Consider the following 12,931-nt stretch of genomic DNA (forward strand, 5'->3'; position numbering starts at 1 on the left):
AGGTTTAAGGGCTACAGGACAGGGAAGACTTCAGTAGGACAGGTATAAGGGCTACAGGACAGGGAGGACTTCAGTAGGACAGGTTTAAGGGCTCCAGTAGGACCACAGGACAGGGAAGACTTCAGTAGGACAGGTTTAAGGGCTACAGGACAGGGACGACTTCAGTAGGACAGGTTTAAGGGCTACAGGACAGGGAAGACTTCAGTAGGACAGGTTTAAGGGCTACAGGACAGGGAAGACTTCAGTAGGACAGGTTTAAGGGCTACAGGACAGGGAGGACTTCAGTAGGACAGGTTTAAGGGCTACAGGACAGGGAAGACTTCAGTAGGACAGGTTTAAGGGCTACAGGACAGGGAAGACTTCAGTAGGACAGGTTTAAGGGCTACAGGACAGGGAGGACTTCAGTAGGACAGGTTTAAGGGCTACAGGACAGGGAAGACTTCAGTAGGACAGGTTTAAGGGCTACAGGACAGGTTTAAGGGCTACAGGACAGGGAGGACTTCAGTAGGACAGGTTTAAGGGCTACAGGACAGGGAAGACTTCAGTAGGACAGGTTTAAGGGCTACAGTGTAGGCTTGCCTAAACAAAGGGGTTAATAATTATGCAACAACTACAGATTCCAGTTACTTAATTTGTATAAAAAAAATAGTGTAGAATTTTCTTTTCCCTTTGACATTATGGAGTATTTTGTGTCGATCAATAACAAAAAACATCTATTAAATGTATTTCAATCCCACTTTGTAACGGAACAAAATCTAAACGGGGCGTGAATACTTCCGATGCATCCCATCAACGGGCTATTTGGTACATTTATTCCATTCCAAATCAAAGTCTTCACTTTTCAACATGCACACACCTTTAGTGCTGATGAGCAGTGCTGCCAGTTTGAACATGTTCTCAGTGAAGGCCTCAGGGTTCTGGGCATCTAGAGCCTCTGTCGTCTGTCTGACCATCAGCCTGGACAGGTCTGACTGGCTACGCACTGCCTTACTGAAATGGATCATACCTGCAACCTGGAGGGAGCGAACACACACACACACACACACACACCGAGTACAATATTGTTCTGTTGAATAAGGAGGAGAACTATGATAAAGTGTATAAAGGAGAAGTGAGTAGAGTCCTGTCTAGACCTGTAGCAGTGTCTCTCTGTACCTCTCCGGCATAGCGGGAGTCCTGTCTAGACCTGTAGCAGTGTCTCTCTGTACCTCTCCGGCATAGCGGGAGTCCTGTCTAGACCTGTAGCAGTGTCTCTCTGTACCTCTCCGGCATAGCGGGAGTCCTGTCTAGACCTGTAGCAGTGTCTCTCTGTACCTCTCCGGCATAGCGGGAGTCCTGTCTAGACCTGTAGCAGTGTCTCTCTGTACCTCTCCGGCATAGCGGGAGTCCTGTCTAGAGCTGTAGCAGTGTCTCTCTGGCATAGCGGGAGTCCTGTCTAGAGCTGTAGCAGTGTCTCTCTGTACCTCTCCGGCATAGCGGGAGTCCTGTCTAGACCTGTAGCAGTGTCTCTCTGTACCTCTCCGGCATAGCGGGAGTCCTGTCTAGACCTGTAGCAGTGTCTCTCTGTACCTCTCCGGCATAGCGGGAGTCCTGTCTAGAGCTGTAGCAGTGTCTCTCTGTACCTCTCCGGCATAGCGGGAGTCTAGACGTAGCAGTGTCTCTCTGTACCTCTCCGGCATAGCGGGTCCTGTCTAGACCTGTAGCAGTGTCTCTCTGTACCTCTCCGGCATAGCGGGAGTCCTGTCTAGACCTGTAGCAGTGTCTCTCTGTACCTCTCCGGGATAGCGAGAGTCCTGTCTAGAGCTGTAGCAGTGTCTCTCTGGCATAGCGGGAGTCCTGTCTAGAGCTGTAGCAGTGTCTCTCTGGCATAGCGGGAGTCCTGTCTAGACCTGTAGCAGTGTCTCTCTGTACCTCTCCGGCATAGCGGGAGTCCTGTCTAGACCTGTAGCAGTGTCTCTCTGTACCTCTCCGGCATAGCGGGAGTCCTGTCTAGACCTGTAGCAGTGTCTCTCTGTACCTCTCCCGCATAGCGGGAGTCCTGTCTAGAGCTGTAGCAGTGTCTCTCTGTACCTCTCCGGCATAGCGGGAGTCCTGTCTAGACCTGTAGCAGTGTCTCTCTGTACCTCTCCGGCATAGCGGTTTCTCAGGTTGAGTGAAGCCATGAAGTTGGAGTAGTCCTTCTTCACACAGGCTGGCCTTTCTGTCAGCTGGGTGATCTAGAGCAGATGACGGAACTTGGTTAGTATGTGTGTGTAATTGCGTGTGTGTGTGTGTGCGCGCGCGATGGCGTCTGTCTCCTCACCCCTAGTGTAGTGCTCTGTCTGTTGTAGCCAGCGAAGTGCAGGATGCTCTCTGTAGCCATGGCCAGGCCAGTGTGCTGGGACAGACCGGACACCCAGTTCTGATGCTTGTTTAGGTACTCCTGGAGTACAGGGAGAAGACATACAAAACAGGGGATAGGAGAAGATTCATCTGAAACTTTGAGTCCCTCAAAAAGGCAATCAAGAAGCTCTTGTTAGTTGTCTACTTGAATAATGATTTGGCAGAACAACTGCAACACGTTGTCATAAAGATGGGTTAGCTGACAACGTCACGAAAACGATGCACACGCTTCAATGAGTCAGAAGTCCGTTAGTTGATGTGATTCCTAATGGAGAGATACCAGAGATACAATGACAAGCTGCTGTCATGTCTTGAGGTGTTTTAACTGATCTCATGTCAATGCTAATATGGCTCAAATTCACTAGCTAACCAACTGTAACAACTGTAACGACGTTTGAGACACAAGTGCTCATTGTACAAATATATTTATGTTTTTAATAAACATGGAGGAAATAAAGTTGACATGTTGTCAACAATCCAAGCCAACCCTTTCTGTTTTGCACAATAGTTGCACACGCATCGTGCGTGGTGCTAAACAACCAATCCGTCTATGCTTTTCCTTTACGAAATGCGGTGTGTGTGTGAGCTTGTGTCTCTCACCTGTAGGTGTGACTTGGTGACAGAGGGGGCCCACTTCATGGCCTCCTTCAGGATCTCCCCGCAGCGAGCAGCAAAGTCCTTCACAATGCTCTACAACCACAGAGAAACATAGACCATTATTTAGAAAACACACACACACACTAATCACACACACATTCCTACCTCTCTGGCCTCGTACGTGTCTGGCACAGTGATCCTGTAGGGGGTGTCTGGGATGTCATAGTAAGGCTGGTCCTTATGGATGTCCTGCAAACAAGGTAGGAGCACGACACATCAGAACACAATACGTTGTCTAATAACCCCTTTCAGGGACCACAGAGAGTAACAATAACAAGGTAGGAGCACGACACATCAGAACACAATACGTTGTCTAATAACCCCTTTCAGGGACCACAGAGAATAACAATAACAAGGTAGGAGCACGACACACCAGAACACAATATGTTGTCTAATAACCCCTTTCAGGGACCACAGAGAATAACAATAACAAGGTAGGAGCACGACACACCAGAACACAATATGTTGTCTAATAACCCCTTTCAGGGACCACAGAGAATAACAAGGTAGGAGCACGACACATCAGAACACAATATGTTGTCTAATAACCCCTTTCAGGGACCACAGAGAATAACAATAACAAGGTAGGAGCACGACACATCAGAACACAATACGTTGTCTAATAACCCCTTTCAGGGACCACAGAGAATAACAATAACAAGGTAGGAGCACGACACACCAGAACACAATACGTTGTCTAATAACCCCTTTCAGGGACCACAGAGAATAACAATAACAAGGTAGGAGCACGACACACCAGAACACAATACGTTGTCTAATAACCCCTTTCAGGGACCACAGAGAATAACAATAACAAGGTAGGAGCACGACACATCAGAACACAATACGTTGTCTAATAACCCCTTTCAGGGACCACAGAGAATAACAATAACAAGGTAGGAGCACGACACACCAGAACACAATACGTTGTCTAATAACCCCTTTCAGGGACCACAGAGAATAACAATAGCAGGTGGTTATGACAAAGAAAGTGTGTGAGTGTGTGTGTCCGTACTGCACTGAGGGAAAGGGAGAGAGTCTGCAGGATGTCCAGCATCGTCTTCAGTACACGGCCACTCCACAGCAGGTGAGGGAACGTTTCGGCCAGACCTGACAGGTATTTGTCGGCCACCCTACGGATCCTCTTGTGGACGTGGTTGAAGTTGACCAATAGGAACTGAGCGTGGCGCTCCAACTCCTCCTCATGCGCTTTAGTCTTCGGCTGGGGAGAGAAACAGAGACAGCACTCAGGCAGCCAATCATTGTAGAGGACACGCTCCACAGAAGGTAGTTTGCTCTTGACTTCTCCTAGAGACCCAGTTTCTCTGTTTTGACCGATGACCTTTACCTTCTCAGCCATCATGTGTAGGAAGACCTCAAACACCTTGTCCCCCACCGCTATCACACACTGCATCATACCTGGACACAGACAAAAAGAGACATTCTCTCACTGTCTACCGCGTGAAATATGCGCACAGCACCTGTCTACCACGTGTGTAATGCAGCTCACCAGACTTGTCCTTCTGGATGGCTCTGTCCTCAAAGTAGCGGAACATCACCTGGAAACGGTCAGAGTCCAGAGCGCGCAGCATCCTGGTGAGAGAAGAGAAACAGTCAGAGTCCAGAACGCGCATCATCCTGGTGAGAGAAGAGAAACGGTCAGAGTCCAGAACGCGCAGCACCCTGGTGAGAGAAGAGAAACGGTCAGAGTCCAGAACGCGCAGCATCCTGGTGAGAGAAGAGAAACGGTCAGAGTCCAGAACGCGCAGCATCCTGGTGAGAGAAGAGAAACGGTCAGAGTCCAGAACGCGCAGCACCCTGGTGAGAGAAGAGAAACGGTCAGAGTCCAGAACGCGCAGCACCCTGGTGAGAGAAGAGAAGAGAATTGGCAAGGAGGCACGATATGAATGACTAGGAGATTTAACTAACTAACCTCAACTGCTACACTCCAGACCAGGCCTCTCCAACAGCTACACTCCAGACCAGGCCTCTCCAACAGCTACACTCCAGACCAGGCCTCTCCAACAGCTACACTCCAGACCAGGCCTCTCCAACAGCTACACTCCAGACCAGGCCTCTCCAACAGCTACACTCCAGACCAGGCCTCTCCAACAGCTACACTCCAGACCAGGCCTCTCCAACTGCTACACTCCAGACCAGGCCTCTCCAACTGCTACACTCCAGACCAGGCCTCTCCAACTGCTACACTCCAGACCAGGCCTCTCCAACAGCTACACTCCAGACCAGGCCTCTCCAACAGCTACACTCCAGACCAGGCCTCTCCAACAGCTACACTCCAGACCAGGCCTCTCCAACTGCTACACTCCAGACCAGGCCTCTCCAACTGCTACACTCCAGACCAGGCCCTCCAACAGCTACACTCCAGACCAGGCCTCTCCAACAGCTACACTCCAGACCAGGCCTCTCCAACAGCTACACTCCAGACCAGGCCTCTCCAACTGCTACACTCCAGACCAGGCCTCTCCAACAGCTACACTCCAGACCAGGCCTCTCCAACAGCTACACTCCAGACCAGGCCTCTCCAACAGCTACACTCCAGACCAGGCCTCTCCAACAGCTACACTCCAGACCAGGCCTCTCCAACAGCTACACTCCAGACCAGGCCTCTCCAACAGCTACACTCCAGACCAGGCCTCTCCAACAGCTACACTCCAGACCAGGCCTCTCCAACTGCTACACTCCAGACCAGGCCTCTCCAACTGCTACACTCCAGACCAGGCCTCTCCAACTGCTACACTCCAGACCAGGCCTCTCCAACTGCTACACTCCAGACCAGGCCTCTCCAACTGCTACACTCCAGACCAGGCCTCTCCAACTGCTACACTCCAGACCAGGCCTCTCCAACTGCTACACTCCAGAACAGACCGTTCCCGGAGAGCTGCTGTCCTGTAGGGTTTAGCTCAAACCCTACGCTAGTGCATCTAAATAAGTTTAATTAGGTTAGTTACAACTGAGTTTGGAGGAAAAACCTGCAGCACAGTAGCTGTCCACGAACAGGGTTGGAGTGAAAACCTGCAGCACAGTAGCTGTCCAGGAACAGGGTTGGAGTGAAAACCTGCAGCACAGTAGCTGTCCAGGAACAGGGTTGGAGTGAAAACCTGCAGCACAGTAGCTGTCCAGGAACAGGGTTGGAGTGAAAACCTGCAGCACAGTAGCTGTCCAGGAACAGGGTTGGAGCTAAAACCTGCAGCACAGTAGCTGTCCAGGAACAGGGTTGGAGTGAAAACCTGCAGCACAGTAGCTGTCCAGGAACAGGGTTGGAGTGAAAACCTGCAGCACAGTAGCTCTCTAGGAACAGGGTTGGAGTGAAAACCTGCAGCACAGTAGCTGTCCAGGAACAGGGTTGGAGAGCCATAGTCTAGCAGGGGTGCATCTCAATAGTCCTAAGTGGTTTCCTTTTCCTTACCTCATGTACTCCATCCTGTAGACAGACAGTAGGTAGGTAGACATGGCGAAGTCTAGTTTGTTGATGAGAGCAGACACCTCAGGAGGAGGATCTAGCAGGTTTATAATGGTGCTCCTCAGGTCATTCAGCTCCGCCTGAAAACACACATTTCCCACCCAGAGAACATCAGCTGTGTGTGTGTGCATGTCTGTTCACACGTGTGTTGTGTGGGCATGCATGTGTACTGTACCGCTGTGACGGTGTCGTTCTTCAGGGCAGAGTTGTACTGTAGTTCAGAGCGTAGAGGTTCTCCACTGGGGAAGGTGAGGAGGGGAGACTTGGTGGCGATCTCACACACTCCCTCATACCACTCCTCTGGCCACAGACCTGCACAACACACAAAGCCCTTACTAAACCTACAGACTTCTACATAGCAGAATGACTGTTAGCCTGATAACTCACTTCCCTTTTATCTTTCCATCAGATGGGTATTAGTCCACCATTTCAACCATGTTTAGTCAATTCTTTATATTGTATTCCAATCCTGGTGGAATATTGTAGTACAAGTTAACATTGTTAAACAGCCACCTGATCCCTCAACAGCGAAACCCATCACCACAGAGTAGAGCCAGAAGTCTCTGAACAGCTTCTGTAGACGAGGCTTCGCTTCCTTGATGGGCGGTAGACGCTTCGTCAGCTACACAGAGAGAGGAGGGGGATCTCGATCAATACTAAGTGTATAGATTATATACAGAGTACTGTATAGACACTCGGGCACAGAGGCACTACTGGACAAACTGTTGAAAGTGAAAAATGTATAGAGGCAACCCACATACCACAGCAATAACAGGAACGAGTACTCCAAGGTTTCCAGCACTGCTCGACGCCTGCAAATACAAATAATAAACAAATGTCAACAAGAAAAAAAAGAGTTAACCTCAAAAGGCCGCTACCCACATGGCCCGTTTCCAAATTTGAAACCCACAAAAGTACGTAGAACTAGGTGCGAAAACGATGTTGCGTTTGCGTAGCTTGAATGAAGTGTGTTGGGCCCTTAACACAAGCCTGTTGTCGCTGATCTCTATAGGTCTATCAGAAGTCATGGCTACTGTAAACGGAATTTACCTTCAGTGCAGGGCCCTTGTCCGAGGCCCTCTCGCTGGCCCTCTTTCCCTCCAGTCCTAGCTGGACAAACAGCTCCAGTAGGTTGACCAACAACTCATCAACCATCTGCTCGGTTGCCAGGTTGGCAGCTATGTTAGCTAATGCATTGATCACAGCCAGGGAACAGTGTCTGGAACACACAAGATGAACACAGTAGTCTTTAGCAGAGTGGGTCGTGGAGCTGGCTATGGGTAGGGAATTGGGGATAGGGGTAAAGGTGTAGCGGCTAAGGATACCTGTATCCATGGTCCTTGTAGTCCTTGGTGGAGTAGACCATGGAGGAGGCCTTCACACTGATCTGCTGGAACAGGTTCCACACCTCCTGGTAGATATATTGCTGTGAGGAGAGAGAGAAACAGATGAGTTTACTGACAGAAGAGAGAGAGCGAGAGAGGAGAGTTTACTGAGACATACTGCTGAGGGGAGAGGTAAAATAATTAAGTGTATACAGGATCAAGTGTGTGTGACTCACGTTCCCAGTGATGACCATGCATCCCAGCTGATCTATAATGAGTACGTCTAGCTGTGACGGTGGCTGGCAGAACTTCTGCTGTAGGATCTGCAGGATTGGCTCCATGACGCGTGGCGTGTCCCTCAGAGCCACCGCGATGTGACCCAGCGCTCTGATGGTGTGGTCTGGGATCAGATGGGCCTCCCTGGGGGAGAGAGAAACAGTGCGTTGGTCAGAGGGGCTGTCAGTCACTGCCACGGACCTGGGGACTGGTCAGAGCAGCTGTCAATCACTACAGGAGAGTCTAACTAGCGAGATCACCTGAGGTTTCACTCGCTAACATTGAAAGTTATTTCTCAGATGTAATCCAGCCTGTGAATAAGTAAAGTACACCAACTGGTAATATTGGAGGGCTCAGGTATGAAATAATACTTACTTGTCATTCTCCTGAGAGATGTAGAGACGGTTGGACAGGCTGGCCAGGAAAGCCTCCACTATAACACTGTCCATAGTCAGACCTGCCTTCAGACACCTGAGAAGCAGAGAGAGGGGGGAAGGGGCAGAGAGAGCAGGAGAAGACAGAGAAAGAGAGAAGGGAGAGGGAGAAGAAAAGAGATTGCTCCGTGGTAACCAATTATGCAAACACAGCTCATATTTCTCTCCTTTCACATACAATATTATCTTTCCTCACCTGCAGATGTTGTCAATGGAGATGTCTCGGAGCTGTTCGTACATGGAGGGCTGGCTCTTCTTATTAGCGTGAGCACTGAACGTAGACTGGGAGTGCTCATTGGTCACATGGATCTTGATCTCGCCAGTACCTGTGGTGTTCTGGCTGTGGTACTTGTACAGCTTTACAAGGACAGGTGAGGGGACCACCAGGAAGTCTCTGAGAGACGTGGTGACAGAGTGGGCCACCACCGGGAACCGCTCACAGAGACGACCCAAACCCTGCGCGCGCGCGCGCGCGCGCACACGCACACACACACACACACACACACACACACACACACACACACACACACACACACACACACGAAAAATGTGATTAGGTAGGATAATACTGGTATTATGGCGTCTTATCAACACAGTATTGTGAAGACAGATGAAGACATTACAGGACCAACCTGTAGACAGCAGACGAGCAAGGGAATGTGAGCGATGATAACTTTACTGGACGTCTTGGACTGCAATTTCTCTGACAGCTTGGTACACAGGTTCTCAGCTCCTGATCAAAACAAAACGCATGAACAACAGTTAGTTTGGTGTTCACTTCAAATTAACGACCCAATGTTTTTCAACACATGGCAAATGCATTCCAAATTCACGACCTGATATTTTTCAATACATGCGCACGGATGGATAGTACACACACAGGTTTGAACACAAACACACTCGTACCCTGCTCCTCAGTGACAGCCCAGACCATGAGGTCGACACAGGCAGCGTTAGCCTGGCAGCGTAGCTTCAGAGGACTCAGTTCACTGTGGAGGTGATCTACATCATGTAGGATCCTCTGCAGCTCTGACTGGCTACTACTGAACTGCTTCAGCACAAAGTCATGAACCTCCTTCACATAGCCTGTCTGCAGGTCTGTGAACACCATCACACCAACATCAATAACATGTTAGTAGCACAGTAATAAACACGTAATAAACTCTACTGAACTGCTTCAGAATAATCAGGTCATAGCAGAGGGTTTCTGTATATTAGAGATAGTAAAGGTTAAAGTGAGAGAGCAGTGTATTTGTTACCTTTCAGGTTGTACAGCGTGTCTCTGAGCATCTTAAAGATGGTCACATACAGAGGGTCACTGAAGGTCCTATAGTGCAGGTGCATCCCTGGGTTCAACTAGAGGGAGAGAACACAACAAACATGATGTCACATTGAGGAGTACACAGGAAAGCGCTTTATTTCAAATATAGGGAAAATTAACCTACCTCTAGAAGTTCCTGCAGGGTGTTATCCAGTGATTTCAGAAAGGATTCAGAGACAAACTGCTCAACCTGCAAAAGACAAACAGAACACTCAGAAAGGAATTCTGATAAACGATGTTCTACCCATTCTAGTTCTATAGTTCTATGCATTCTGATTCTACGTACTGACCATGTTGAGGAGCTGGCGCAGAACGTCCAGAGGGACGTCAAACTCTCCCTGGGCACTGCCCGTAAACAGAGGAGACACAGAGAAACTAGAACTGATGGTGGAGAAGTAATAGTCTGGGTCCACAGCACTACCATCAGGGAGATAGGAGCCTGGAGAGAGAGGGAGGCAGGGGGAGAAAAGGACAGTCAAATAAGGAGAGACACAGGCTACTTAGTAATAAACTGAAATACTTCAGAAATAAATTACCTGTCTAATATATTCTTACCTTCAAAGTACTGTGCTGAGGGGTCAGCTGGGGAGCTGGGGGTGAGTCCTGCTCTCTCTGGACTGGCCTACAGACAGAGGAACAGATCATTTTCAGACATTTCAAATAAGAGCTTCCTTTGTCCTCTAGTGGCCGGCTATGGTAGTACAGTTATATTCTCTGTAGTGATATATATGGTAAAGGAAGAGCCCTTGCATCTTATGGTGTCTCCCTGATACCTGATGAGAATTAGTGGTAGTACTATGGTGTAGTGGTAGTAGTAGAGTACAGTGCTTCCCAGCAGTACACCATTTTTGTTGTAGGCCTAGACAAGCACACCTAAATCAACTTGTCAACTAATCACCAGGTCCTCAATTAGTTGAATCAGGAACGTCTGTCCAGGGTTACAACAAAATGTGTGCTGTTGGGTGTACTGGAAGATCGGAGTTGGGAACCACTGGTCTAGTATAGTAATAGTGCCTGTTGTGATATGCTGGACACGGAGCTTCCTTTGCGTCTGATGGTGTCTCCCTGACAGACTGTGAGCAGCGAGGCAGGCATGATGGAGCGGAAGTCGTTGAAGGAGCGCCGTCGTGATGGATCGACATCATTGCCAGTGGACACTGGCGGGGCTTCTGCCCGCGGAAACAGCTTGGACAGCAGGGGCTCCTCCGTGTTGCTATAGCGACCAAAGGCCCGGGCCACACCCAACAAGCAGGGCACAGTGTACCTGCACAGGTATTCTTGGGAGGGAGGGAGACGGGGGAACAAAGAAAGAAAGACAAGTGAAAGGCTGCCTTTTTCATTGTCATTCTGTCTACACATACTTGAATCAAAGTTTGTGAGGACAAGAGACAACAACTAGATAACTAATCAGTAACTAGCATATTCATTAAACACTGGTGAACATGAAATGGTGGAACAGAGAGCATGCTGGTACCTTTATCATGTCCCTCTGAGTTCAAGCAGATGTCCAGCAGGACCTGCATTATGTCCATGACGGCCTCCACGATCTGTCCTCGCAGGTTGTCATCTCGCTGGGCCACGTCTGAGAGAAGAGTGACCAGACAGAAGCAGAAGTTCTCTGCCACCGGAAGGATATCTATAGGACAAGAAGAAAGATCATCAACCAGTCAGAAAGGTTTAATTAGACATCATCTTGACTGGTGCGAGAGACAAAATGCTGGCATCTCTCTCCTTACCCCGCCCTTTGCTTCCAGAGCTTTCTTCGATCCACTGGACTCTGGGAAGTCCCTTCAGCAGCCCCAGCAGGTAGGGGACAATAGAGTCTTTGTGCTACAATAAAAACACAATTCACAAACCACCCGAGCAAAGGCCATTAAACAGCTAAGGGGAGCACAGAAGGTGCCATGGATAGGAGCCAATTATTAGTCCTGAGGTGGTCAGGGAACATCCATCCCATAAAAAGCAGGATATAAATACAACCCTTAACAGTGTCAGAGAGAAGGCATCGCTGCTCCAGTTCAATGTACCTGTAGGTCAGACTTGACCAGGAAGATACCCAGAGCTAGGACCGCATCCCTCCTCCTCTCGTCCAGCTGGAACACCCCTCGGAAGTCCACTGGACACATGCATTGGAGCTTTTGGACCTGAAAACAGAGAATAAACAGCAAACAAGTGGCTTGCGGCTGACTAATCAAACCATTAGTTCTAACCTTCACAAATACCTTGCCCTGTATTAGCAGTTAGGGTGACTTCTACCAAGGCCAACTGACATTCACAAGAGGCTAAACGCTTGCCTCTGCTCCAGCTTTACAGATAAAGATAGTAAAGTACCCCTGGATTCCATGGCGTTCAGGAAAAACAACACAGACAGTCCTATACCGCATAGTAAACATGGCATTGACAGCGTGACTGCACTCCAGGCGAGGAGCCAAACAACTAGCCCTTAGCATTAATTAGCTTAGCTAACGAGGATCAGCCTTTAAGCTCAGTGAGGAGGATTACAGCCTAATGTCAACTCGCCACCACAGCAGAGAGATACAAATCCAGTGATAAAAATCACACTCAGTCACACCCACAGTTGAAGTTGGAAGTTTACATACACCTTAGCAAAATACATTTAAAATCCGTTTTTCACAATTCCTGACATTTAATTTAAGTAAAAATTCCCTGGTTTAGGATCGCCGCTTTATTTTAAGAATGTGAAATGTCAGAATAATGGTAGAGAGAATGACTTTCAGCTTTCATTTCTTTCATCACATTCCCAGTGGGTCAGAAGTTTACATACACTCAATTAGTATTTGGTAGCATTGCCTTTAAATTGTTTAACTTCCGTCAAATGTTTCAGGTAGCCTTCCACAAGCTTCCCACAATAATTTGGGTGAATTTTAGCCCATTCCTCATGACAGAGCTGGTGTAACAGAGTCAGATTTGTGGGCCTGCTTGCTCATACAAACGCTTTCAGTTCTGCCCACACATTTTCTATAGGATTGAGGGCAGGGCTTTCTCCAATACCTTCACTTTGTTGTCCTTAAGCCATTTTGCCACAACTTTGGAA

The 12,931-nt window shown here is 48.7% G+C and overlaps 1 protein-coding gene and 1 long non-coding RNA gene across 10 annotated transcripts in view; one reads left to right on the top strand and one right to left on the bottom strand.

The window, feature by feature from the left end:
• Positions 1–838, top strand: part of LOC127906359 (uncharacterized) — a 1,594-nt gene extending 756 nt beyond the window's left edge. For 2 of the 8 annotated variants that reach the window (XR_008060968.1, XR_008060974.1), the window contains exons 3-5: positions 1–42; positions 134–453; positions 514–838. The exon at positions 1–42 is cut by the window's left edge and continues 38 nt beyond it. This is a non-coding gene — a long non-coding RNA (uncharacterized LOC127906359). The remainder of the gene's footprint in view (positions 43–133; positions 454–513) is intronic. The other 6 variants (XR_008060967.1, XR_008060970.1, XR_008060971.1 and 3 more) reach the window with 4 other exon arrangements.
• LOC118391602 (phosphatidylinositol 4-kinase alpha-like) overlaps positions 1–12,931 on the bottom strand; it is a 59,445-nt gene that overhangs the window by 41,503 nt on the left and 5,011 nt on the right. For both annotated transcript variants that reach the window (XM_052458205.1, XM_052458206.1), the window contains exons 2-28: positions 11,904–12,020; positions 11,613–11,706; positions 11,351–11,512; positions 10,891–11,153; positions 10,432–10,498; positions 10,167–10,315; positions 10,001–10,066; positions 9,815–9,911; positions 9,462–9,653; positions 9,188–9,288; positions 8,752–9,011; positions 8,497–8,592; positions 8,082–8,265; positions 7,846–7,946; positions 7,571–7,739; positions 7,282–7,332; positions 7,034–7,142; positions 6,696–6,832; positions 6,467–6,600; positions 4,550–4,632; positions 4,388–4,458; positions 4,055–4,261; positions 3,145–3,228; positions 2,983–3,072; positions 2,303–2,422; positions 2,124–2,216; positions 857–1,013 (exon numbers count right to left, since the gene is read on the bottom strand). In XM_052458205.1, the coding sequence (XP_052314165.1) occupies positions 857–1,013; positions 2,124–2,216; positions 2,303–2,422; positions 2,983–3,072; positions 3,145–3,228; positions 4,055–4,261; positions 4,388–4,458; positions 4,550–4,632; positions 6,467–6,600; positions 6,696–6,832; positions 7,034–7,142; positions 7,282–7,332; positions 7,571–7,739; positions 7,846–7,946; positions 8,082–8,265; positions 8,497–8,592; positions 8,752–9,011; positions 9,188–9,288; positions 9,462–9,653; positions 9,815–9,911; positions 10,001–10,066; positions 10,167–10,315; positions 10,432–10,498; positions 10,891–11,153; positions 11,351–11,512; positions 11,613–11,706; positions 11,904–12,020 (3,454 nt within the window). The remainder of the gene's footprint in view (positions 1–856; positions 1,014–2,123; positions 2,217–2,302; positions 2,423–2,982; positions 3,073–3,144; positions 3,229–4,054; positions 4,262–4,387; positions 4,459–4,549; positions 4,633–6,466; positions 6,601–6,695; positions 6,833–7,033; positions 7,143–7,281; positions 7,333–7,570; positions 7,740–7,845; positions 7,947–8,081; positions 8,266–8,496; positions 8,593–8,751; positions 9,012–9,187; positions 9,289–9,461; positions 9,654–9,814; positions 9,912–10,000; positions 10,067–10,166; positions 10,316–10,431; positions 10,499–10,890; positions 11,154–11,350; positions 11,513–11,612; positions 11,707–11,903; positions 12,021–12,931) is intronic.

Source organism: Oncorhynchus keta, chromosome 12 (assembly GCF_023373465.1).
Source record: "Oncorhynchus keta strain PuntledgeMale-10-30-2019 chromosome 12, Oket_V2, whole genome shotgun sequence".
NCBI lineage: Eukaryota > Metazoa > Chordata > Actinopteri > Salmoniformes > Salmonidae > Oncorhynchus > Oncorhynchus keta.